Source organism: Lepidochelys kempii, chromosome 1 (assembly GCF_965140265.1).
Source record: "Lepidochelys kempii isolate rLepKem1 chromosome 1, rLepKem1.hap2, whole genome shotgun sequence".
NCBI lineage: Eukaryota > Metazoa > Chordata > Testudines > Cheloniidae > Lepidochelys > Lepidochelys kempii.
The window spans coordinates 54,510,895-54,534,993 of record NC_133256.1 but is presented as its reverse complement, the minus strand read 5'-3'; the positions used below and the strand labels follow the sequence as shown (position 1 = coordinate 54,534,993).

Genomic DNA, 24,099 nt, shown 5'->3' with positions numbered 1-24,099 from the left:
ATACTATGCACTGACTGCACAGCCAGTGGGGTGTGGAGAAGTTTGTACTGCTCTCTCTCTAACATGGAGAATTCTGTAGTGAAAAGAGTAATTCAGCTCCAATACTCATATTAAATTCTATTTCTCAGGTGAAGTTGCCAACAAGGGAACAAGCTTGTTAACTACTATTTGAGTTTATGATGTGGAAAGATTGTAAGTGAACATTCAAAATGGTAGCTTGTAACTAATCATGTTGGCTAATAAGAGATCACTTTGCCCAACCATTTTTTTAAACTATGGGAGGAGGGAGAGAAGTAAGCAGATATCTATGCAAAATCCATTGTCCATCCTGCATTTGAAAGATACTGGTGACATCTCTTGGACTGAGGACATCTTCCAAGCATCAGCTGGAAAAATCACTTTCTGCAATTCTAGTCCCCTGAATTTAAGATGTAAACAAGTTAGTATAAATAAAGCAAATGTAACTCAAATTGGTAAGTTTAATATAAAGCCTTATGTTACAGATAGCTTAACACAAGCCTATATTACAGTTTCAATACACTAATCAAGGGGACTATTCAAGTGCTTTACTGGATCAGACTCTAAAACAGAAACTGCATGTAGTAGCTATTTTGAAGTTCACCATTTATTTAATTTAGTATTTGATTTCAGTTTTCCAGTTCAGCAAATCTGTTACACATCAATACATACCCCTCATTGATCATCATTTTTATGTTTTCTTTTAGAGCAAGAATGTAAATTGTGTGAATTTTTAAACTATTTAGCTTATAATGGGGAGAGGGGTCACCATGGCTAGACATCCATTATAAGGTTATTAGTATGTTAAATCCATTCCCTAATTAGTATTCAATGTAACATTTGAACAAAGAAAGAAAAATATTTACAATGCAAAACCAACCAACACTACATATTTGCTACAAAGCTTAAGAGAAAAAATTATGAAATACAAGTGACAGTTTAAAGTTCTCTCTCAAATAAAACAGAAGTTTGCACTATACTTGATTCTGCAACTGCTGTACTCCAAAATAAGCCATATGGAATTTGCTTGAACAGTCTTAAAACCATTGAGTTATAAGCCAGCTCTGTATATTTAACAGAATACACCAATTGCAAAACCAGGAATGAATCAAAATTTGTAAATCCTTCCCCACTAAAGTTACTGCTCTTCTTGCTCTTCCAGATGAATAATGGGTTCTTGTAGTGCACTATTCTGTCTGTAGATAAAGGCATTGTTTACAGCTCCGAGTTCTCCCAGCTGTTCAAGCGAACCAACACAAGGATCATGATCCTTTAACATATCTGGTAGCTTGCACAACTTCTCCTGAAGGCGACGAGAACGCCTCACAGGGGTCAAGAATTTTATATCTTTAACAGCAGAGTCATTTGCCTCACACTGCATCTTTTTCTTCACACTTCAGAAAAGAGAAAAAACAAAAAACACATTTGTGTATTAAAGATGTATATTGAGCCACAGTTAGTCTTACTGTCTTTCTATGGAAACATCCACATGAAAGCCTGTCAGAAACTATACAAACATGCTTCCTGCTTTAGCCAACTGTACCCTCCCATTCCCCCATCCGCAGCAAAGAGAGAAGATAATGACCACATGCAATGCCCCCAGAAGCTAAATCCAGAGAAGTTTGTTTTAAGCACTAAATTCATTTTGCCCCAGGATAGAGTTCTTCTCCACTACGTCCGCTCGCCAAGAGTTATTCCAAGCAAACACATATATCCGCCTGACTTCTCCCTAAATCCTCCAGAGTGTACAGCCTTCTACACCAGGCATACAGCAATACAGGTTCCAAAGCTGGGCAGCACTTGCCCAAAATACATTATGTACTTGTGGGATCTTGAGCACGGGAAGCTCTGCTTTGTAGCGTTCAGGGTAAGTATCCTAGGCTCTTCAGTGTTAACCCCGAGAGGAAAAGACTTAAATTTTGTGACTAATAAGATCCTCTTAAAGGTGTGGAGACAATTGATATTTATGCCAAAAGAAAAGCCCAGACAGATGGCTTGTGTCAATTTGAAAGATTTGAGTTGTGACAGGCCTATAAAAGAGTCTTTCCTTTAGATGTAAAGCTTTTCTCCACCCATTCATCCCAATGGTGAAAGGAGAAGCAGCCCTCAAAAGATTAGACTCTTGGAATTCCAGTTCCAAACTGGATGTTCACTAGGCTAGGACGTTTGATTTGTTGCAGTTGTGATGCAAATACATATCATGGTTTCCCCAGACACTGTGGAAGAGCAGGAACTTTAAGATTACCATAAGTGATCTTACCTTTCTAAGTATGGAGTGGTTGACAAATTGTATTTAATTAAATAAGACCCCTCCTTTTCTTTTTCAGGCGTCTTAAATTCTAAGTTTGCATCTTTTATTGTATCTTCAGTTTTGTAGTTTGCAGACTTCTTACTTTGTTCTTTGTACTTTGTTCTATGCTTTTTACTTTCTTTAGGTAAGGTCTCTTGTCTTGGCTTCAAGGATGAATCTGTTTCCTCTTTCTTGATGACTTCATTGCTAATCTCTGCCTTCTCTTCATCATCCAAGTTGAGCTCTTTGAAGACTTCCTCTACATTCTCTACTGAAGAGTTAGCTTCTTTGTTGATAACCTCTTCCTTCACACATTCCTCTGAAAGTTACAAAGTTAGAAATAGGAACACAGTCATGATTAGTTGCAATTAAGGATCTAGTAACTAGCAGCAGAGTGTAAAACAAGATATAAAAGTCAGTGGTTTCACCATGTTCTTCAGTAGCCAGTAACGGGTATCTTTGAAATTCTACAGCTTCTGCACAAACCATTTTTACAACAATCTATTGCACAATAGCATTTCATAGGCCTTAGTTTTACCTAGGTTGCTAAAACCACATTTTCCCCACAAGCAAGGTGAATCACCACAAACCACAATGGCCTAAATTTCCAAAGGCAAATAATGATTTGGAACCGTCAACTTGACCTACCTGAAAGCAACCTGATTTTCAGGTGGCAGGTGTATAGTACTTTTTGAGGAAAAAACCACCACACTAGGCACCTTTAATTCACCATACTGGATGATTCCTCAGCAGGAATTTGCAGGTAGTTGCTGATACCTTTGTGCCACTCAAGACAATCTGCTACAGTTACTGATTTTAGCCCCTGACCTTTTTGAAACATTTGAACCTCAGGCTGACCCCTGTCTGCCAGTGTCACTTGTCACTATTGGCAACATGCTAGAAGCTGAGGAGGAATCAGTAAGTTTTAATCAAACTCTGCATTATATTTCAGACAATTTGAAGTTTAGACACTAAACAGATCAGCTTCCACACCACACGACTGAATGAGATAGGGTGCACGCTGTTTTTTAAAAAGTTTAACACATTTTATTCACAGTGTCAGATAACCTTAAATTAACAAAGAAATAGAGTATTCAATCTTACCAACAACTGACTTTGGAAGATTATCAGTATTCTTCATAATGTCTGCTACTGTGTGTCGTAACTCATCCTTAGGCTGGAAGAAAAGTTGTTTCCATTAATGGCCCATAAAGTCAGCTCTGAGAGACTGATTTTATAGTCCCTACTTATTTTTAATTTCCACATTAAACTCTAGAATAACTAAGGTGATGCAGACTGCATCACCTTAAGTTATATTATGAACATTACAGTTGGTTAACTGTATTATAAACAGGCTTAGAACAATTAGATTTTTATTGGTAAATGTTGATTTCAACAAACATGCATGCATGCACGCACACACACAATGATGAAAAATATTTCCATCAATCACAACCAAAATTTACAGACAGGCAAAGTCAGAAACATGCTGGTTGAGAACTTAAATCAAACTAAGGATATTTGCTGTATATATTTTGATATGTGATGTTTACAATTTATATTTTTAACAATTACAAAGCTTTAACTTTTTGAATCACAGCATCCACTGTCATTAAATAATTTTCCCCCCAATTTCCCGCAAATGGAAAATTTAAACCCAAAACAAAACCAACTACTGAAAATGTAAGTGATAAAAAACTGAAAAAAAATGCTTAAACATAAAAAACATTCTGCTAAGCCTAATTATAAATCCATATGTTAATGGAGTTTGAACATGAGTCAAAGTGTGCAAGCAAAGACTGCAACATCAACTTTGCCACACTGCACAGGATTCATCCTGTACAATGTGGTAGCATTACTGTTCCTGCTAGAACCTGAATTTTTGCATACAAGTCGGGTTTCTTTTGCAACCTTAATGTTAGCAAATCCTATAAATAAAAGTAAAAGTAATATTAGAAGTTAGAGACAAGGTGGCTGAGGTAAAATTGTTATTGGATCAACTTCTGTTGGTGAGAGAGAGAAGCTTGAGCTACACAGTGCTCTTCAGGTCTGGGAAAGTGTCACAGCTAAATACAAGAACAATCTGATAGATATTTTAAGGCAGTGGTTTTCAAACTGTGGGTTGCAACCCAGAACTGGGTCATAGAATGGAAGGGACTGGGTCATGGCAGCTCTGGTCAGCACCACTGACGGGGCCGTTAAATGTCCCGTCGGTGGTGCTGCCCATCTAAGGCAGGCTAGTCCCTACATGTTCTGACACCGCACTGTGCCCCGTTAAGTGGCCAGCAGCAGGTCCAGCTCGTAGGCGGCACCCCCCCCCCAAGGGCCTCTATGCACTGTCCCCACTCTGAGCACCGGTTCCCTGCCAATGGGAGCTTGGGGGGGAGGGCAGCGCCCCCCACAGGCAAAAGCCATGCGGAGCTGCACCTACTGCTGGCCACTTCTGGGGCACAGCGTTGGCCATGGTGCCAGGACAGGCGGGAAGCCTGCTTCTGCACCCAGCTGCACTGCTGATCGGGAGTCACCGGAGGTAAGCCCGCGTCCCACCTCCAAACCCTTAGCCCCCTCCTGTACCCCAAACCCCTCATCCCTGGCCCCACCCCAGGGCCGTGACCCACTCCTGCACCCCAACCCTGAGCCCCTCCTACACCACAAACCCCTCATCCCCAGCTCCGCTAGGTCATGGGCATCAATTTTCTTCAACTGGGTCACCAGGAAAAAAAAAAAAAAGTCTGAAAACCACTGTTCTAAGGAATTATTCAAGGTGAAGTGGCCCGTAAACACTCCTGTAGTCATATGACAAAAAGGGAGGGTTAGTGGGTTACAGATTGTTGTAATGAGCCATAAATCCAGTGTCTTTATTAAGACCATTATTTTTAGTGTCTAGCAAAGTTATGAATTTAAGCTCCCAGGCTCATCTTTAGAACCCACTAACTCCCCCTTCTTTGTCAGAGGGCTACAGGGGCCTTAGCAGGACATTTCACATTAAATGATCCCTTCGAACAGTGGTTCTCAACCTTTTTTCATTTGCAAACCCCTAAAAATTTTTGAATGGGGGTGCAGACCTCTTTGGAAATCTATTGTCTGTATATATAGTTGAATTCTGTTGAGTCAGTTTTCAGTCTAAATCTTTTGCGGCCTACGTCAAAGGCAGAGGTCCCCAAAGTGGGGCGCACCCCCACCACAGGCCTTCCGGGCGGCACGGTGAGTCTGGGCCAGCCCCCACAGGGGACAGGGAGGGACCACCCTCCCACCCTCCCACCCTCGCCAGCCACAGCCTCAGCTCCCACCCTCGTGCTTGGCCCCATCCCCAGCCTCAGCAGAGCTCCACTGCCAACCCTCACTGCGGCCTGGTTGCGACTTTGCTCCTGCCATCACCCCCAACCTTAGCCCCTAGCCGTGGCTCAGACTCCAGACCCACCCCTGCACCCCCAGCTTCGGCCCCCTTACCCTGTCCATGACATCCCCAACCCCACCCACCCTCCACACTCCAGGAGGAAGCATGGGGACGCAACCCTCAAAATTTTGGGGACCACTGGTCCAAGGGGTTGAGAATCGTAAGTAGTTAGCACATTCTGTTTGATCTTGTATTTAGCTGCAACTCTAAGTACCTTTCCCAACCCTGAAGAAGACCTCTGTGTAGCTTCAAAGCTTGTCTTTCTCACCTACAGAAGTTGGTCCAATAAGAAGTTATTACTTCACCCACCTTGTGTCTCTAATATCCTGGGATCAACACAGCTACAACAATATTGCATACATTAGAAGTTATAGTTTTTCATTATTTTTTCTAGAAGTAATTGTTGATGCTCATTTCTCTCCCCTTGAAAGTAATAGTTGCTGTTTACTGAAGTTGCAGCATAAATGTAAAGAGATTCACAATTGCAACAAGCTTATGAAGCTTATACAGCTTGTATGTTTAATTAACTAATTCAATATAAGTGAGCCACCCCTTTTACTAGAAGCAGCCAGTGTTAATATATAGAACAGGGATAGTCTATTTTTTGTCAAGGTCCAAATTTCTTGGTCAAGGTATAGTCAAGGACCAAACTCCAGAGAAAATTATTTTTATAAACAATATTGATAATAAAAAGATTTCAGGGTCCATTCAAAAGCGCCTGGTGGTCTGGATTTGGCCTGTGGTCAGCCCATTGACCCCTGATATAGAAGTTCTTCTGTATGCACCAGTTTTTACATCCATCACGCCTTTTCACTGGAAAAGGCCCAAGATTCCACTTCTCACCTGTGCTCCTGCCAGAATAGCCTCCTCGTAAACAGCAATGATCTTTTCAATTGGGCCCAGCTGTTCAAGACGCATGCGACACACCCAGTATTTTGCAAGTTTTTTTGCATCTGGAACACTCTGAATCAGTTTTTCCAGCATTGCATGTACTTCATCCCCAGGAAAACCCTAAATATTTACATAAAATGACAGGAAGACTCAATCCTAATAAACATATTCCAAGGTAGTGACTATACAATTGTTACTGAAAACTTGTATTTGCTTCTCTTTTTTCTAGTGACCCTGATTAAATTGGTAGTTATGAAAAATATTTAGTGCGAACTATTGTTGAATGTGCTACAATCACTATCTCATCAGGATGTGCTATTCATTCACCTAGTCTTCAAAATGAAACTTTTGTCTGTACAGAGTGTTAGGAAATAGGAGATAATTTCTCTTCTCCAAGTTCTAGAAGTGTCACTTTTTAAAGGTAACTTTTGTAAAAAAGTTCAATAAATTAAAGCAGCAGCAAGTGGACTATGGAATTACTACCTTTCCTTTGATACTGAGCACCACATAAAAGTCAACTCTAGTGTGCATCTTGCTTCCTAAATCAGGTGGTTGGTACTTGGGGCTGAATCACACAAGCCCTCAGAATATGAAATTACTATTGAGATCAATGGGAGTTCCACACACTAAGGGCATACAGGATCATGATGTTAGTATACAACAAAATGAATACCTGTTCTGTTAAATGCAGACATTCTGCAAGAGTTTTGTTGACATTTTCACTGAATAATCCTTGTTCATCCTCTTCTACTATGGTAGCCCAGAAAGACTCAACTGGTTCTTTTGGAGTTTCTTGTGATGCCTGTGTCTCAGGCTGGGCTACTTGAAGCACAGTAGATGGTGGCCTCTTTATCACTTTTCCTTTGGTTACCTTCCATTCAGCCAGACGAATTCTGCATTTAAGTAAATCAGTATATTAGCATCTGTTGTAGAATAGCTTATTTTTCACCATATATACACAAGGATTAAGATTAGGGCCAGTCAACATAAGTCACATAAAAACATATTTTGAGGGTAGATGAGGAAAATTCTTAAAGAATTCTTAATTATCACCTCTCTCTAAACATCAAGCCATGCATCTATTACCTATGCCTTCATAGGAGCCTTTGAAACCCTTGATGCCGCTACTTCTATCTGCTAGAGATGTTTATGATCAGCAAGTTGAGACACTTCTATCTTCTCTTATCTAACAGCAGCAAAAAATTGAGGGTACAAAAAAAAAACTAACAAAAACCCACCATCAACCCTGCTTTTCCTACATAGTGCAGAGAACTGCTTCTAAGCTACTTGGATGGCCCCTTAAGTCTAGAGAACAAAAATTTGAACTGAGTTTATACTTATGAGAAGCACTAGACTGAGTCCTAAAGACAGAATCCCTCTATCCACAGAACAGGCAGAACATATGGTGTGGTAGTCCAAGTTCCCCACCATAGCAGGCCTGAGTCCTATTTCAAAAGGGCCATTTCTTAAGAGTATAGGTCAGACTCTAGCCCCATTTGAATCCTTTGGCTTCATGCTGAAACTGCCAATTATTGCTAAATTATAGATACCTACTGGGATGACTGCATCAAGAATGCCAATTCATTTCATACAAGACACCCGACAGCCATTAGTTGGTAACAACTGTCACTAATTATCTAGATTGGATTCAGATCTCTGATCTAGAGCTGGAAAACACTATTCTATTCATGAATGAAGCAATCTAGTTCTCTCCCCCCCATTACACACAGTTTCTAATAAATACTACACTCATTTCTACGTACATCATGCACGAAGCTATTTTTTGTAAGTTGTTGGGTGTCTGTGGTTTGATTACATGTACACCAGTGGCAGATTTGCCAAGGCCAACACAAGAAGGCCTGAGACACTGGAGACGTGTTTCTCTGATACTGCAAAAACTACAAGGAAGCAGGACAAGTTGAGAGCCTAAAATGCTGCTGCAATTAATATTGGAGTTCTACTCAGTCTTAAATCTTGGTTTCTTCAGAGTCTGATGGCTTTCAACCATAAAAGGTAGTTTGCAGTTCTGAGCGCAAGAATTTCCATATATAAACTTACTAGTGGACCTAAAAGCAATATGAGCATATCCACTCACAGTTGAAACAAGTCTACTGAGAGCTGCTTAATGAGGGGGGCTGGAGGGGAAAATAATCTTTTAACACACCACCCACCCATAATTTGATTAATCCAGTTACCTTCTCTCTTCCGTTGTCTCTTTTGGCAGAACATATTTTCTGTTCCCAGCTTTTGAATCCTGGGTGGCCTTGGTCCCACAGGTTACAGAAACAGACTTTGCTGAAGTTCCTAATCTGACATCTCTGAGTGGAACCTCAGTTCTCTTTGCCGTAGGTACAGAAGGGGGCTTAGCATTGTGAAGAGCTGTCTTTAATGATGGTGGCCCACTTCTATCAGGCTTTCTTTGGACAGTCATATGATTTACAGACACTCTTGTGATTTGTTTCTCCTTGTTCTGGATGGACTTTGAGTGGGTACTATGAGAAGCCCTCACAGGTGGTCTCTTCTGGAAGGGCGGGGCATGTATAGGTTTAGTAGCACTAGCCAAATTTGTGGCTTTAATGTTATTTATGACTGCATTGTTGCTGCAGGTGGATGATGGTCTCACTGCTGGTTTGGTGGCAGGAGTTATAGGTTTCTGGTTTGCTAAAGAACTCTTTGCATCCTCATTTTCTAGTGTTTTTCGAAAGGAGTTTATCTTCGATGGGATAACCTTGCCGCAATATGAGCCAGGCACATGTTTCTTTGGCAGGCTGGCATCAGAGTTCTGATTGTCTGCAATCAGTTGCTTCTCTTTAATGTTTCTTTTGTGCAGGAAGGACTGACTAAATGACACACGGTAAGTAAGTTCATTTTTGGAAGCATTAATAGCTGAACAAAAATCTTCAGGACTGCAATTTGTTCCTACAGTTGAGTCTGTCAATATGGTGGTAGTTTTCAAGGTTTCATCCTTTGAAGAAGCTGTGCTTTTTTTCAGAGCGTTGCTTGGTTGAGTCCCTGGAGGTCTATTAGCATTTTCTTTATCTTCCTGAAATTAGAAGTAACATGAAGATATTAAAAATGTATAGCATAATATAAGTTGCTGAAATGAAATGCAGAAGCCTTCCAAACAGTTGTAGGCTTACAAGACTTGAGAAAATTAATACGGAAAGTTGGCCTTGAAGAAAATGGGGATGCATCACATCTACAAGGGAGTCAAACAAGGGGAATGTGAACTGTTATTTCTGATTGCCACTGCAAAATCCTCACCCAAGCATTAAATAAGGATAAGAGGCCACTGTCTCTAGAATCTAGGGCAGGGGGGAGTGCACTGTAACCCCCATATTCATCATTTATATATAAATTGTGATATTTTATATAAAGCATGCTATGTGAGGCATCAGTGGAAAGGTTGTCAGAGAATATCAGGGTTGGAAGGGACCTCAGGAGATCATCTAGTCCAACCCCCTACTAAAAGCAAGACCAATCCCCAATTTTTGGGCCAGATCCCTAAATGGCCCCCATCAAGGATTGAACTCACAGCCCTGGGTTTAGCAGTCCAATGCTCAAACCACTGAGCTATCCCTCACCCCCTGTGATCTGCTGAAAGTCATGGTTCTATCTAAATATGTATATCATTAGTGTATATGAAGTTATGAGATTGTGTTGTATGGTTGTCACTAAAACATTCTGAGTTGGGGAATTGTCCAGATATTAGAACCCTAGAGACAAAGACAAGGGAGCTAACCAATGCCCAGGCGGGTGTCCAACAACTATCAGCTGCCATTGTCCAGCAAGGGAGCTACCATGCAATGACTTACTTGCACAAGGCCACACCCAGGGAATTGCTCAACCTTGCCTGGTGACTCAGCAATACCCACCAGACATGCCTGGACTTGTGTTCTCCAAGCACATGGACTAGGGGTATAAAGCAGAACATACTGGCCCCATGCTTGGCTTTTTCTCCTCCCCCCATATATGGTGCAAGCAACAAGGACACCGGCCGAGGTTTCAAGAGTGAAACCTGTGTACTATGAACTACAATATCCAGTAGGGGGAGAAAAACTGCTTAACCCAGAATGTTGTCCAGTCTAATAGGATTGAGAGTTTAGACTGCATGCTTATTTTATTTTGGTAACTAACTGACTTTTTGCCTATTACTTATAATCACTTAAAAATCTATCTTTTTTAGTCAAACTTGTTTTTCTGTTTACCTTTACCAGTGAGTTTGCCTAAAGCGTGTGGTAAATCTGCTCAGGTTCACAAAGGCTGGCGTATATCAACTTTCCATTGATGAAGTGGTGAACCAATTAATAAACTTGCATTGCTTGTCTTGAGCAGAGCAAGAGGGTATATTCCTGAGGTACAAGACTGGGGGGGGGGGGGGGGGGATTTGGCTGGTGCCTTACTCTGTGATTGCATGAATGTTCCCAGAGCCACTCATGAATCTAGCTGGGTGCAGAGCTCCACATGCAGTTGTGCTGAGGATCCCATCACACAGGGGCACGTGTACCCCTGGGCGTACAAAGAGTTCTTCCAGGGGCTACATCAACTCATCTAGATATATGCCTATTTTTACAATGGACTACATAAAAAGCACTAACGAATCCAGTACAAACTAAAATTTCATACAGACAATGATTTGTTTATATTGCTCTATATATTGTACACTGAAACATAAGTACAATATTTATATTCCAATTGTTTTATAATTATATGGTAAAAATGAGAAAGCAAGCAATTTTTCAGTAATCATGTGTGGGACACATTTGTATTTTTAGGTCTGATTTTGTAACGGTAATTTTTAAGTGAGGTGAAACGCAGGGTACACAAGACAAATCAGACTCCTGAAAGGGGTACGGTAGTCTGGAAAGGTTGAGAGCCACTGGTTTAAAGTAATTCTGTCAAACATACAGCCTGCAGGTCAGATTCAGACTGTGCAGAATCTAAGTTTTGATTCTTAAAAAATGTTTTTAGCCCATACGACTGTAGAGATTGCCTTCCAGACAATGTTACTCCTGCTGGAATTCTGTGCCAGAAAATTAGAAATTTTGCAGCGAATATTTTAAAATTCTGTACATTTTATTTGTGAAAACACCACAATATAATCACACCAGTTTCAATTGGTTTTGGTCAATTATTTCAAAATACCTGTCAACAAGTATGTCAAACAAAACAGACAACAAAAATGATTCAGGAAATTTTTTTGACAAGTAGATTCCTTACTAGACATTTTACAGAACTCTTGGTAATAATTCATTTAAACTACAATACAGAACCGTATTTCCTACACCCCTCAGAAGCAGTGTAAAGGCTTGGAGGAGTTGGGTAATGGAGGAGCTGAGGAATCATAGAATCATAGAATATCAGGGTTGGAAGGGACCCCAGAAGGTCATCTAGTCCAACCCCCTGCTCAAAGCAGGACCAATTCCCAGTTAAATCATCCCAGCCAGGGAAATTTTTTTTAAACATTGAGGATATTTAAAGTGGAATACATCTCAAATCATAGAATATCAGGGTTGGAAGGGACCTCATCTAGTCCAACCCCCTGCTCAAAGCAGGACCAGTCCCCAATTTTTGCCCCAGATCCCTAAATGGCCCCCTCAAGGATTGAACTCACAACCCTGGGTTTAGCAGGCCAATGCTCAAACCACTGAGCTAACCCTCCCCTCAAAGGGGAGGAAGAGGGAAGCAAATTGCTAGGAAGGAGCCTGGGTGTGAACTTGGAGGGTTGTTGGGTATGGGTGGGAAAAGTATGGAACAGGGTTTTGTTTTTTTTGTTGTTTTTTTTTTTTTGGGGGGGGGGTGATGGGGGCTAGTGGGGGAGAGCCACTGGTTTAAAGTAATTCTGTGCCCTCACCCAGCCACTCCCATTTCTATGTAGCTCTACACCCCCAACACCATGTGTCTGTGCCCCCACCCAGCCACTCCCATCCCTATGTCTCCCTGTGCCCCCACCCCATGTGTCTGTGCCCCAACCCAGCAACCCTGTATCCCCCCATCCTCATGTGGCTGTCCCCCCCACCCAGTCACTCCCATCCCTATGTGTCTCTGCACCTCCCTCCCCCCTGTGGCCCTGTGCCTCCACTCCCATTCAGCCCCTGCCCCAGTCTGTCCTCCCCCACTAGTCCCCATCTCCTGACAGGGCCTGCTGGCAAGATAGTTCTCTTCCCTCACTGGCAGAGAACTGCAGCTTTGTTCTGTCACCACAGCACCCTCTGGTGGTAAAAAGGCAGAACTGCAGCAACATTCTGGCAGAAGCTTTTTTCTGTGCAAAAAATTAGAAATCTGCGGGGCTCAATTATGCGTATATGGAGTGGCGCAAAATTCCCCCAGGAGTAAGACATGAACTGAGTGTAAACCAATGTCACATCCTTTCCCTGAGGCAGTAGACAGCCCAAAATGGCAACTCGGGTTCAAACACCCCATCACCTAGTAATCCTACTGGAGAATCAAATACAACATTAACTATTTCATTGCTGACTATTTTAGCAGATGAAATGGAAAAGGTGGTGGGGAGTGAAGGCCTCCAAAAGTTGGAATTGGAAGTTGCTGCAAGGAGGGAAGTACAGAGGGAGAGAAACAAGGGTAAATAGCTGTGGCCTAAAGGGGAGTATATGTTTCTTACTGAATGTGACAATAAGGTACTGAATAAATAAAAAGTTTAGTTACTACATACTGTGTTCTTCCCTTGGTCTTTGTGCAAGCCATCTCCTGACATTAGTAGGAGAGTCCTTGTAGGTTGAGGGGAATATGAAGTTCTGAATTTATATCCCAGCCCACAGATTATTAAATATGGAATCCAACTCTCTCGTCCAAATGAGTTTGACAGCCCTGCTCTACAGTAAATGATTTAGTGCAGCAATCAGCATGTTTAAGATGAAGTTGGAAGATCCAATGAGTTTGATGGTAAAGATGCTCTCTCTAAAATGTAAGTCAACTCTCATTCTGGGGCACTAGCCTTTTTCTCTTTTTGAGACACTAACTTTTTTCTAGGTCTTTTTTTAGGATTTTTTTTTTTTGCAGAAAACACAGATGAGAGAGCAGAGACTACAAAAAAATTAGCTTTTAAAACGTTTATTTCAAGGATCTCATTTTACCAATTAGAGGGACATGACATTTAGGGCCATAAGGCATGCCTTGTTTGAGAAAGGCAAGCCCCATGCAGCATCATAAGAGGCCTTATAGATTTCACACAACTGTCTGGAACCTCATGGGCTGTGGAGGGCATCACTAATTTTTAAAAAGCTCTTTTTATGCTGCATGAGATTTAGAAAGGAAGTTTTAGGACTTAACCAAGTTAAGAGTGTTCTTTCCGCACAGGAAGCGGATCTCTCTGAAACCCATCTTGTTCATCCTCTTATCAATGAAATATTGATCCCTTTCATCTACTCTAAGGGTTTCCTCGACTCTTCCCTTTGGTGGTTTTCTACAGCTCAAGTTCTCCCCATGGGGCAACTTCCTACCTAGCCCTCAGTTCCAACCTTCCTTCTTAATTTCATTCTGTTACTTCTAATTGTATTGTCTTGTTATATTAGTTCTACTCTGTGGTTGATGGCGTACACCTTTCAAATTGGAAATCCTGAAATTGTGGATGTATATTCTGATATTTTCCCCTTTTCCTGACAAGGCAGTTTTTGGAAAGGAAATTTAAATTTAAATTGTTCAATCTCCTCTTACAAGTTGTCCTACCAACAATCTCTGTGCGCATCAGATCTGGAAAGGCCATATGTAGTGATCTACAAGTGGGGAAAGAGCATTTTTAAACTCTAAGATTTTTAGCAGATTACTTCCAAACATCCTCAGTAGGTTTAGCAGTGCTTTATAACTATGAGAAGCACACACTTCACAATTATACCCATGCCACATTAATTTTTTATCAATGGCTTTTACTGTGATCCTGTTAAAGTGATATTAGAACTTTTACAGTAGAACTTTCCACTCCCTTAACAGCTAAAGAGATTTTGCTCAAACTTAAAAAAAAAAAAAGAATACAAAGACTAAGCATGGAAAATGTCAGTCAAAAATTATTTCCTGAAGATATGAGTATGTGAAGACAGGATATTATAATGGAATTTATTCCAGTTTGAATTATAGACGTCACAGTAAAATAATTCCATTAATCAGTCCCTTCAGTCTCTTAGTAGTCAGTTCAGAAGGTTTATTCTGTACTGGAGAAAAAAAAATTGGGACACAGTATATTCATAAAGATTGCACTTCATAAGGCTCTGCAGGAGCACAGATTAAGATTTCGTTCACACTAACCAGTTAATCATTTACTGCTACATGCGTACAAGTTTTCATGTTGTGGAAGTCACTTATGTTAATGCTAAACAAAAAAAAGGTTATTTGAATTTGTAGCGACAAATTCAAAACAAGCAGTTTTACCAGTGTTTCTATCAGTTATGTAAAAGAAAAAAAGACCTCACACAGACTTACCATTTTCTGCTTCGCAGATTTTAAGACTTTTATTTTGTCTTCTGGTTTATCACTAGCTGCTTTCCCAGTTCTGTTATTGCTTTTTAAAAAAAAAGTCAAAAGCAAAGAGTTAAGAATAGCTAAAAATATATTTTGAATATATAATATAGTAACATTTCTGTAAGTTAAACAAGGAAACCACCAAGATCTAACATTCACGGTTTCCACAAGATAGCATGATAGTAATTTTGTCCCAAAAGGAAATCTATTTCAGTTTGAATTTACAAATTAAAACCACTGCATAGAAATATTTCATGCCACAAGCATAAAACATGTATACCAGTTCCTCTTGCCAACACAGAAGAGAGACAGAGTTAGTAGCTATTATTTTTGCTTTAGAACAGTGGTTTTCAAACTGCAGGTCACAACCAAGTACTGGGTTGTGGAACGTAAGGCACTGGGTCACAGCAGCTCTGGTCAGCACCACCAACCAGGCCATTAAAAATCCCGGGGACAGTGCTGCCCGGCTAAGGCAGGCTAGTCCCTACCTGTTCGGACGCAGCGCTGCACCCCGGAAGCAGGCAGCAGCAGGTCTGGCTCCTAGGCAGGGGGACCACAGGACTCCACGCTCTGCCTCTGCCCTGAGCACCAGCTCCGCACTCCCATTGGCTGGTTCCCAATGGGTGGTGGAGCTGCTTACGCGCCTCTGCCTAGGAGGCGGATCTGCTGCTGGCCACTTCTGGGGCACAGCGCAGTCCACGGTGCCCGGACAGGCAGGAAGCCTACCTTAGCACCCTCGCTGCGCTGCTGACTGGGAGCCACCCGAGGTAAGCCCGTACCCTAATCCCCTGCCCCAGCCCTGAGCCCCCCCCCCCCAAACCCGGAGCCCCTTCCTGCACCCCAAACACCTCATCCCCAGCCCTGACCCAGAGCCTGTATGCCCAGCTCAGACCCCCTCCTGCACCTCAACCCCCTGACCCAGCTCAGAACCCCCTCCCACACCCTGAACCCTCATTCCCAGCCCCACCTCACAGCCCTGACCCACACCCCAACCCTCTGCCCCAGCCCTGAGCCCCTCCCACACTCAGAGGCTTTTAGCCAGGACCATGATATAAAACTAAAGAGATTTAAATAATGTAACTTTTTAAAATTTGGTTAAGTGCTATTGATTGGTAATTCAGTTTCCCACAGCAAGAGTGTAAAGGGGTAAACTGGTCCCTTCCTGGTAGACAGATTTAATTAAACAAAGGTATTGACTCCACCTGATGTTTGTCCGCTTCTCCTGTATGAGCAATCCAGAAATGGCCTTTTTTCTCAACAAGTATTCTTCAACCTTTTGTCTTCTTTGTTCTAATGGATTAAAAGAAAGCTGAACATTTTTTAGTTATACACAAAATCCTTATTTCCAGCTCAACCCATTTCTAACAAATTTATAAGAATAAAATGAAATATGTTTAGGCCAATTTTAAACAAGACTCAAAACACAAATTAATAAATAAAGCCTCTGGCCCAGAGATTTGAAGAAAAAATTCTGACTATATATAAAAATCTTAATATCCACACACTGAGCAATTTTAGCGTGATTTTCATTTAACACTTCGTACATATTCAAGCGTCGCTCACAGTCGGCGTTCTGCTAAATTAACCATTGAGCAAGAACCCCCAAGTCACAGTGGTGTTCTTTTATTCTCTGTGGCTGCCTCTACAGGGACTTTTCACCTCTTCTACTGTAGGTCTAGCGTTGGCGCAGTTCCATTTGCAGCAGCAACAATGAAGTGCTATCATAAAGGGCACAGAGGTGCTTATGCCAGCACTGAGTCTACAGACAAACAATACTGGTAAAAACCATCTGAAGAAGATCATTTTATATTTGTGCTTTTTTATCACCACCCAGATGTGGAATCAACAGTAGAACAAGCATGGAGAAATGTTTATTTAGATATAGTCTTACCATGTAAAAAGGCCTGAAAGGGTTGGTTTCTTTAAAAAAAAGAAAACAAAAAACACACAAAAAACCCCCAAACCATTTTTTACACCTCAATGAGACACTCAGGAATGTGAAGCCTTAATTTCCCTGTTTTTACTGAAGGAGTTGGACAACTGATGTAGACAGAATTCTCTCAGCCCCGTAACTGAAGGGACAGGGTGCTGAATCTTCAGTCAGGTTTCCCCCCTCTACACACAATTCAGTATTAAGGGTCTCAATAGAAGTCCCTTCCTATCTCAATCAGTTTTCACCCCCACAGTTTTTCCTAGTGTCATAACACTAGTAGCTCTCCAGTTATTGACAGAGTCATTCAGTAAGAGAAAAGTGAACAAAAACAAGTAGAATTATTATTATATTTTGTTGTTTAAAACTTTTCAGGCGTTTCAAAAATCTACCATAAAGTGAGAAGGAGAACAAACCTTGTACCCTGGCCCCTTTTTTTGTTCCCTGTATCAGAAGTTAAGGATGCAGTGTTCAGATTTTAAATCTGAATTCTAGACAATAGTGTGATGTGTTAAACTTTTAATCTAGGATTACAGTTTTAACAACCTAACATTCATTGTTAATATTTCACCTCTTGGTGCCATGTTTTGGAAGAATGTTTATACTATATAATATACACATTTATTTGGTTGCCTCTATCTGTGGAAGCCTTTAGTTAACACCAGCTGTTAGAGGCAGCTTGCTCCCCACTACAACTTCAGGTGACAGGTTAAAAATCTGCCTTTCACAGAACTGGTAAAGATTTTTCTAAGGCATAAGCTCCAGAGAAAAATTCCATTCTGTCTCCACCTGCTTTGCTATTTGCTTTCTTCTCACCTCCTGTCCAATGTGTTTAAAGTCTATTGAAAATAATACTGTGAAAGAGGAAAGGAAAGGCATTAAGGAAGATTTGGGATTCCACTATCACCAGTATGCTGATAACACTATGCTGATGTTTCTTTAGACCCAGGATTGGTCTGCACTAGAAAAGTTATACCAGTGTAATTATGGCAGTTAGGGGTATAAGGTTTTTATAAAAGTCCTAGTGTGGACTCCATTACATCGGAACAAAGGTGCCTTACACACAGTTGTGACAGCCTACCCTGTGTTCACACCATTGTAATATTGTTTGTACAGTAAAATGTATGCCTAGTGATGTATTTGAAAACTTCAATTTGCTGGTCAGCATTGTCCTGATAAAATATGTTTGGCAACATTTGAGTTGTAAGATTCCCCTGTATGGTGTTATTAAAACACAGATTCCAAACCCCACAGCCCTGCCCAAACAGAAGGTGGCAAACAGGTTTATCCTAAGCAAAGAAAAGAATGTGTGCTTGCCTTCATTTGCATTTAAGCAGTAAATTAAATTAATCAAACAGGAAGGGAAGACAAAGGAAGTTCAAACAGGTGCAGGGGAAGAGGAGGGAACAGAAGGGAATATCCTCTCACATAGACTGTCTCCTGAGTCTCAGTTGGAAATGTTTTTCAAGAGGGGAACAAACAATAAAAAAGGACAGACATCCCAAGGCACCACTCTTTCTATCCTGCCTATCACATTTACTGCACCTGAAAAGACAAAGGAAGTAGCCATTGGATTCTGGGGGAGGGGTCCTGACCTAAAAGAGTTTGGTCAATAAGACTGCCGAAAGCATGTGATGAAAAGCTTTGCTTTGAAGCTAATAGTTTGTTAAAGTTAGGCACCAGTAACCATTTTATCTTTATTTTTCTTGTAACCATTTCTGACTTTTATTCTTCATTTGTACTCACTTAAAATCTCTTTGTAATTAAACTTATTTTATTGCTTTATCTAATCCAGTGTGTTCAAATTGAAGTGTCTGGGTAACTCCATTTGGGGTAACAAGTTATGCACGCATTAAGGGTCAATATAGTTGTACTGTCCAGGATAGGGCTGGGAAGTACAGGACCTATTGGGGGGAAAATCTGGGACTGGGGGTATGTTCGGGTTACCCTGCAGTATAACCAAGGTTGTAAGAGCCAAGGTATGACTGGCTGGCTCACTGGAGTACACAGACATGGCTGGAAGTGATTTACATACTGGATGCTTTTTGTCAATAGTCCAGGCTGGAGGCTACAGAAGCAAGGTATTGTAAAGGGCACCCCAGGTTACAGGGCACGGGTGACACAGCCACTCAGTCTGCACTGTATAGCTTATTTTTCCCAAGCCAGAATAAAGCTATACTGGTATAACCACTTTTATACTGGTATAACTGCATCCACACTGGGGGGGGGGGGCCGCAGATGTGTTGTGAATTTTAAAGCAGCAAAACTTTCTAGTTTAGTTTGGTTATGAGAATGTCATGTGGGACAGTGTCAAAATCCTTACTAAAAATCAAGATATATCAAGTCTATGGCTTCCCTCCATCCACTAGGCTAGTAAGCCTGTCAAAAGAAGGACTATAGCCCAATCAAAGCATTTCAGTGGTCTCAACTTGTGGAAACTCAACATATCAAAAGGCAATACTGGTTGTAATTACAGAATGGGCTATTTGCTTATCAATTTTATTTTAATTTGTTTTATTCTTATAGTCAAGTAGTTGGTAAGGCCTCACTTGTCTTTTTCAGCACTTTAAATGTGAAAATTGTCTAGATAAATCTGAAATTCTATTAACAATTGACCAAACAAATACAAAATCATCCACGCTGGCAATTACAGACTATAAAGTGGGAAGGAAAAAAACCCTACCAACATGTAAATAAAACATTCTACTTAAAAATCCCCACGCATTTTATAAAACTTAGTCACATTTTTACCTACCCTGTTGAGAACATTTTCTTTTCTGACCAAGTAGGCCCTTCTTTTGCTACTCAAGTTTCCAATCTTGGGGCTCTCTTAAAATCTAAACTGTCTGTGGTGACCAGATAGCAGTATTGGTCAAGAGCAATTTTATATCTTCTTGCTTAAGAAGTTCTGATCTTTCCTTTCAGATAATGATCTAACCAATATCATACATGCCTCTCCTCATCTCTAGATTGGATTACTGCAATGTGCTCTAAATGGGGCTACACTTGAAGACAGGGAAACATCAGTTAATGATGATGATTGTAGCTGATCAGTCACTTAATAAGATTTTATACAGGAGCACATTATACTTGTACTCCAGAGACTGCGCTAGATTCCACTTCACTTCCAGGTGCTATTCAGGTTGTTGGTTTTGTTACATAAAGCTCATTATGCTGGGGCTCCCAGGTACCCAAGAAAAAGCCTCTCCCAGAGAGGTGAAATAATCTGGTATAGTCCCCAGATTTGAAGTTTGCAGACTGATCTCAGAGTGTCCTTACTGTGGAATTTGCTCTCCCCCCCCCCCCTTTAAATCTGACAGTGTCCCAAATTAGATCATCTTCAAGGCATACTTTCTCAAGGCCCTTTTTTGATTAAAAAGGAGGAAGAATTAGGATGAATTTAGCCATTTTGGGTTGCAGAATCAGTTTCTTTAACAAGGTATCTTTAAGGCACAACAGTAGTGGTAGTTAGTTGTGTATATGAAAGACGAGTCGGATTGTGCTGTCCCTGGAACTGTCACATGTTCACACTTGGGTGGGGGGGGGGCGGGAGAAGAGGGTTAAGAAGTTGACTCCGTGTAAACTAACCCGAGGTTTTCAAATGAACGAAGAGGCTACCCCCCTCCCCCCGCCTTCTCAGCCACAAGGGACGGACCCTGCCCCTTCCCCCGTGGCTCGTTTCTCTGGGTTGTGGGATCTCGTGGGACTGTGGCTCGGTGGCCCCGGGACATGAGAGACACACGGCGGGTCAGGTGAGCCAGTCAAAGACACTGCGTCTCACCCACCTTGTCGGACCTCGGCAACTGGGCGGATTTCAGACCCGGACTCGCCCGCAGGCGACACGCCGGCTGTCCCGCCGGCTGGAAGCTGGAGGGAGGTTTCAGGGCCGGAGCCAGCTGCGGACGGGACGGGGCCCCCGAGCAGGGGGCGAGGGAGGGGCTGGGGCTCCCTCCTCCTGGCGGGGGGCCCTGGGCCCGCAGCACCGGGGGGCGAGCCCGGCTCAGGGGCGGCTCCACGGGCCCTGCCGGGCGCCTTTCAGCTGCGCCCCGCGAGAGGGGCCCGACGGGGGGGAGCGCGGCCCTTACCTCTGTAGGCCGGCTCGGCTCTCCGGGTGGCCGGGAGCTGCGGGGGGAGGCGGCCGCTCATAGCCGCGGACGATATAAAGGGAGGGAGCCACCGAACCGCTGCGACCACCAGCTCTGCCGTTTGAATTAGGCGGTCGGTACGGTAGCGCCTCCCGGATTGGCCCGGCTGCGGGACTTGAACTGGCCAATGGGCTCGCTCCCTGGGAGACGCGGCGCCTGACGCAGTGCGCATGGGCAGTACCACGGCCAGGGGGGCTGCTTGAGAGAGCTTTGAAACTAAACAGCTGCTGAGGGCTGGGGTGCTCCCAGAGCTACAAGATAAAAAACGCTGCAAAGCCCTCTACACCAACCTGCCACACAAAGGTGGACTACAAGCCGTCAGGAACAGTATCCCTGATAATGTCATGGCAAACCTGGTGGCTGAACTTTGTGACTTTGTCCTCACCCGCAAGTATTTCACATATGGGGACAATGTATACCTTCAAATCAGTGGCACTCCTATGGGTACCTGCATGGCCCCACAGTATGCCAACATTTTTATGGCTGACTTAGAACAACGCTTCCTCAGCTCTCGTCCCCTAACGCCCCTACTCTAGTTGCACTACATGGATGACATCTTCATCATCTGGCCCCATGGAAAAGAGGCCCTTGAGGAATTCCACTGTGATTTCAACAATTTCCATCCCACCATCAACCTCAGCCTGGTCCAGTCCACACAAGAGATCCACTTCCTGGACACTACAGTGCTAATAAACGATGGTCACATAAACACCACCCTATGCCGGAAACCTACTGACCGCTATTCCTACCTAAATGCCTCCAGCTTTCACCCTGACCACACCACACGATCCATTGTCTAAAGCCAAGCTCTGCGATACAACCGCATTTGCTCCAACCCCTCAGACAGAGACAAACACCTACAAGATTTCTATCAAGTGTTCTTACAACTACAATACCCACCTGCTGAAGTAAAGAAACAGATTGACAGAGTCAGAAGAGTACCCAGAAGTTACCTACTACAGGACAGGCCCAACAAAGAAAATAACAGAACGCCACTAGCTGTCACCTTCAGTCCCCAACTAAAACCTCTCCAGCGTATCATCAAGGATCTACAACGTATCCTGAAGGACGACCCATCACTCTCACAGATCTTGGGAGACAGGCCAGTCCTTGCTTACAGACAGCCCCCGCAACCTGAAGCAAATACTCACCAGCAACCACACACCACACAACAAAAACACTAACCCAGGAACCTAACCTTGCAACAAAGCCCATTGTCAACGGTGTCCACGTATCTATTCAGGGGACATCATCATAGGGCATAATTACATCAGCCACACTATCAGAGGCTTGTTCACCTGCACATCTACCAATGTGATATATGCCATCGTGAGCCAGCAATGACCCTCTGCCATTTACATTGGCCAAACTGGACAGTCTCTATGTAAAAGAATAAATGGACACAAATCAGACGTCAGGAATTATAACATTCAAAAACCAGTCGGAGAACACTTCAATCTCTCTGGTCACTCGATTACAGACCTAAAAGTTGCAATTCTTCAACAACAAAACTTCAAAAACAGACTCCAACGAGAGACTGCTGAAGTGGAATTAATTTGCAAACTGGATACAATTAACTTAGGCTTGAATAAAGACTGGGAGTGGATGGGGCATTACACAAAGTAAAACTATTTTCCCATGTTTATTCCGTCCCCCCCCCCCACACACACACACACACACACACTGTTCCTCGCATGTTCTTGTCAACTGCTGGAAATGGCCCACCTTCATTATCACTACAAAAGGTTTTTTTTCTCTCCTGCTGGTAATAGCTCACCTTACTTGATCCCTCTTGGTACAGTGTGTATGGTAACACCCATTGTTTCATGTTCTCTGTGTATATAAATCTCCCCACTGTATTTTCCACTGAATGCATCCAATGAAGTGAGCTGTAGCTCACGAAAGCTTATGCTCAAATAAATTTGTTAGTCTCTAAGGTGCCACAAGTACTCCTTTTCTTTTTGCCTTTCCACAGCAAGCCCAAACCGAGCCAACCCCATTTTGGAGGCACCGCCCACTGCCAATCACCAAGCCAAAACCAAGCCACACACTTCAGTGGCAAAACTATTTAAAGAAAAGCAACAAGCTACTTAATTTAAATGAATGGGCATCTATGTACACAAACACAACAAGGAGTCTGGTGGCACCTTAAAGACTAACAGATTTATTTGAGCATAAGCTTTCGTGGGTAAAAACCCCACTTCTTCAAATGCGTGGAGTGAAAATTACAGATGCAGACATAAATATACTGAGTTACCTCCCTTCTCTTCATGTGTCAGTATATTTATGTCTGCATCTGTAATTTTCAAACTCAATTTTTTTTTTCAAAATTTCTGGCATAGTGAAGAGTTGAAAAAATTTCACTGCCGGTTGAATGAAAAACCTTCTTACTACAAAATCAAAATGTTTCCTTTCAAGTTTGACCATTTTACATATTTTTGATTCAAAAAATAAAATTTAAGTACATTTTGAAACAAAAACATAATTGCTAACTAAAATATCATAATGTTTAAATTCAGAGTTTCTTTTTACCCAAAACAATTCAGCTAAACTGACAAATTCAGAAAACATTTCAGAATTGCAGAATCTAGGTTTTTCATTGAAAAACAGTTTTGGCTGAAAAATGTCACCCAGCTTTAGGAGACTAATGAGGATCTGAACATAGATTTGCTTGGTTAAGAGTATTCTACGCTCCATGCCTCTTTTACGTGTAGAGCCCCCTCTACCCTCCAGCACAAGTATAAACAGCAGTATAGATAGACCATGAGGCATTAGACATAGGGCAAATACATTAAAAAAGCACACACACAGAGTTTATGCTCAGAAGATAGATTCTCAATCCCATGTTAAGGGGGCATTTGCTATTATCCAAAGACAGTTTATTTTCACAGATAATTGGGCATTTCTGTATCTCTATTTGTTATGACAAAGGCTGATTTAAACTGATTTTAACAGT

General features: G+C 42.1%; 1 protein-coding gene across 8 annotated transcripts in view; it reads right to left on the bottom strand.

Annotated features, from left to right (window-relative positions):
- Nucleotides 1–461: 461 nt before the first annotated feature.
- The window catches only part of CKAP2 (cytoskeleton associated protein 2), a 42,394-nt gene continuing 18,756 nt past the window's right edge, over nt 462–24,099 (bottom strand). For 6 of the 8 annotated variants that reach the window (XM_073342923.1, XM_073342877.1, XM_073342894.1 and 3 more), the window contains 8 exons: nt 16,271–16,358; nt 15,030–15,108; nt 8,792–9,639; nt 7,270–7,489; nt 6,549–6,716; nt 3,413–3,485; nt 2,279–2,627; nt 462–1,412 (listed from right to left, as the gene is read on the bottom strand). In XM_073342923.1, coding sequence (XP_073199024.1) covers nt 1,157–1,412; nt 2,279–2,627; nt 3,413–3,485; nt 6,549–6,716; nt 7,270–7,489; nt 8,792–9,639; nt 15,030–15,108; nt 16,271–16,358 — 2,081 coding nt within the window. In that variant the 3' untranslated portion in view covers nt 462–1,156. Of the gene's footprint in view, nt 1,413–2,278; nt 2,628–3,412; nt 3,486–6,548; nt 6,717–7,269; nt 7,490–8,791; nt 9,640–15,029; nt 15,109–16,270; nt 16,359–21,083; nt 21,498–24,099 lie in introns of those variants that run through there. The other 2 variants (XM_073342866.1, XM_073342859.1) reach the window with 2 other exon arrangements.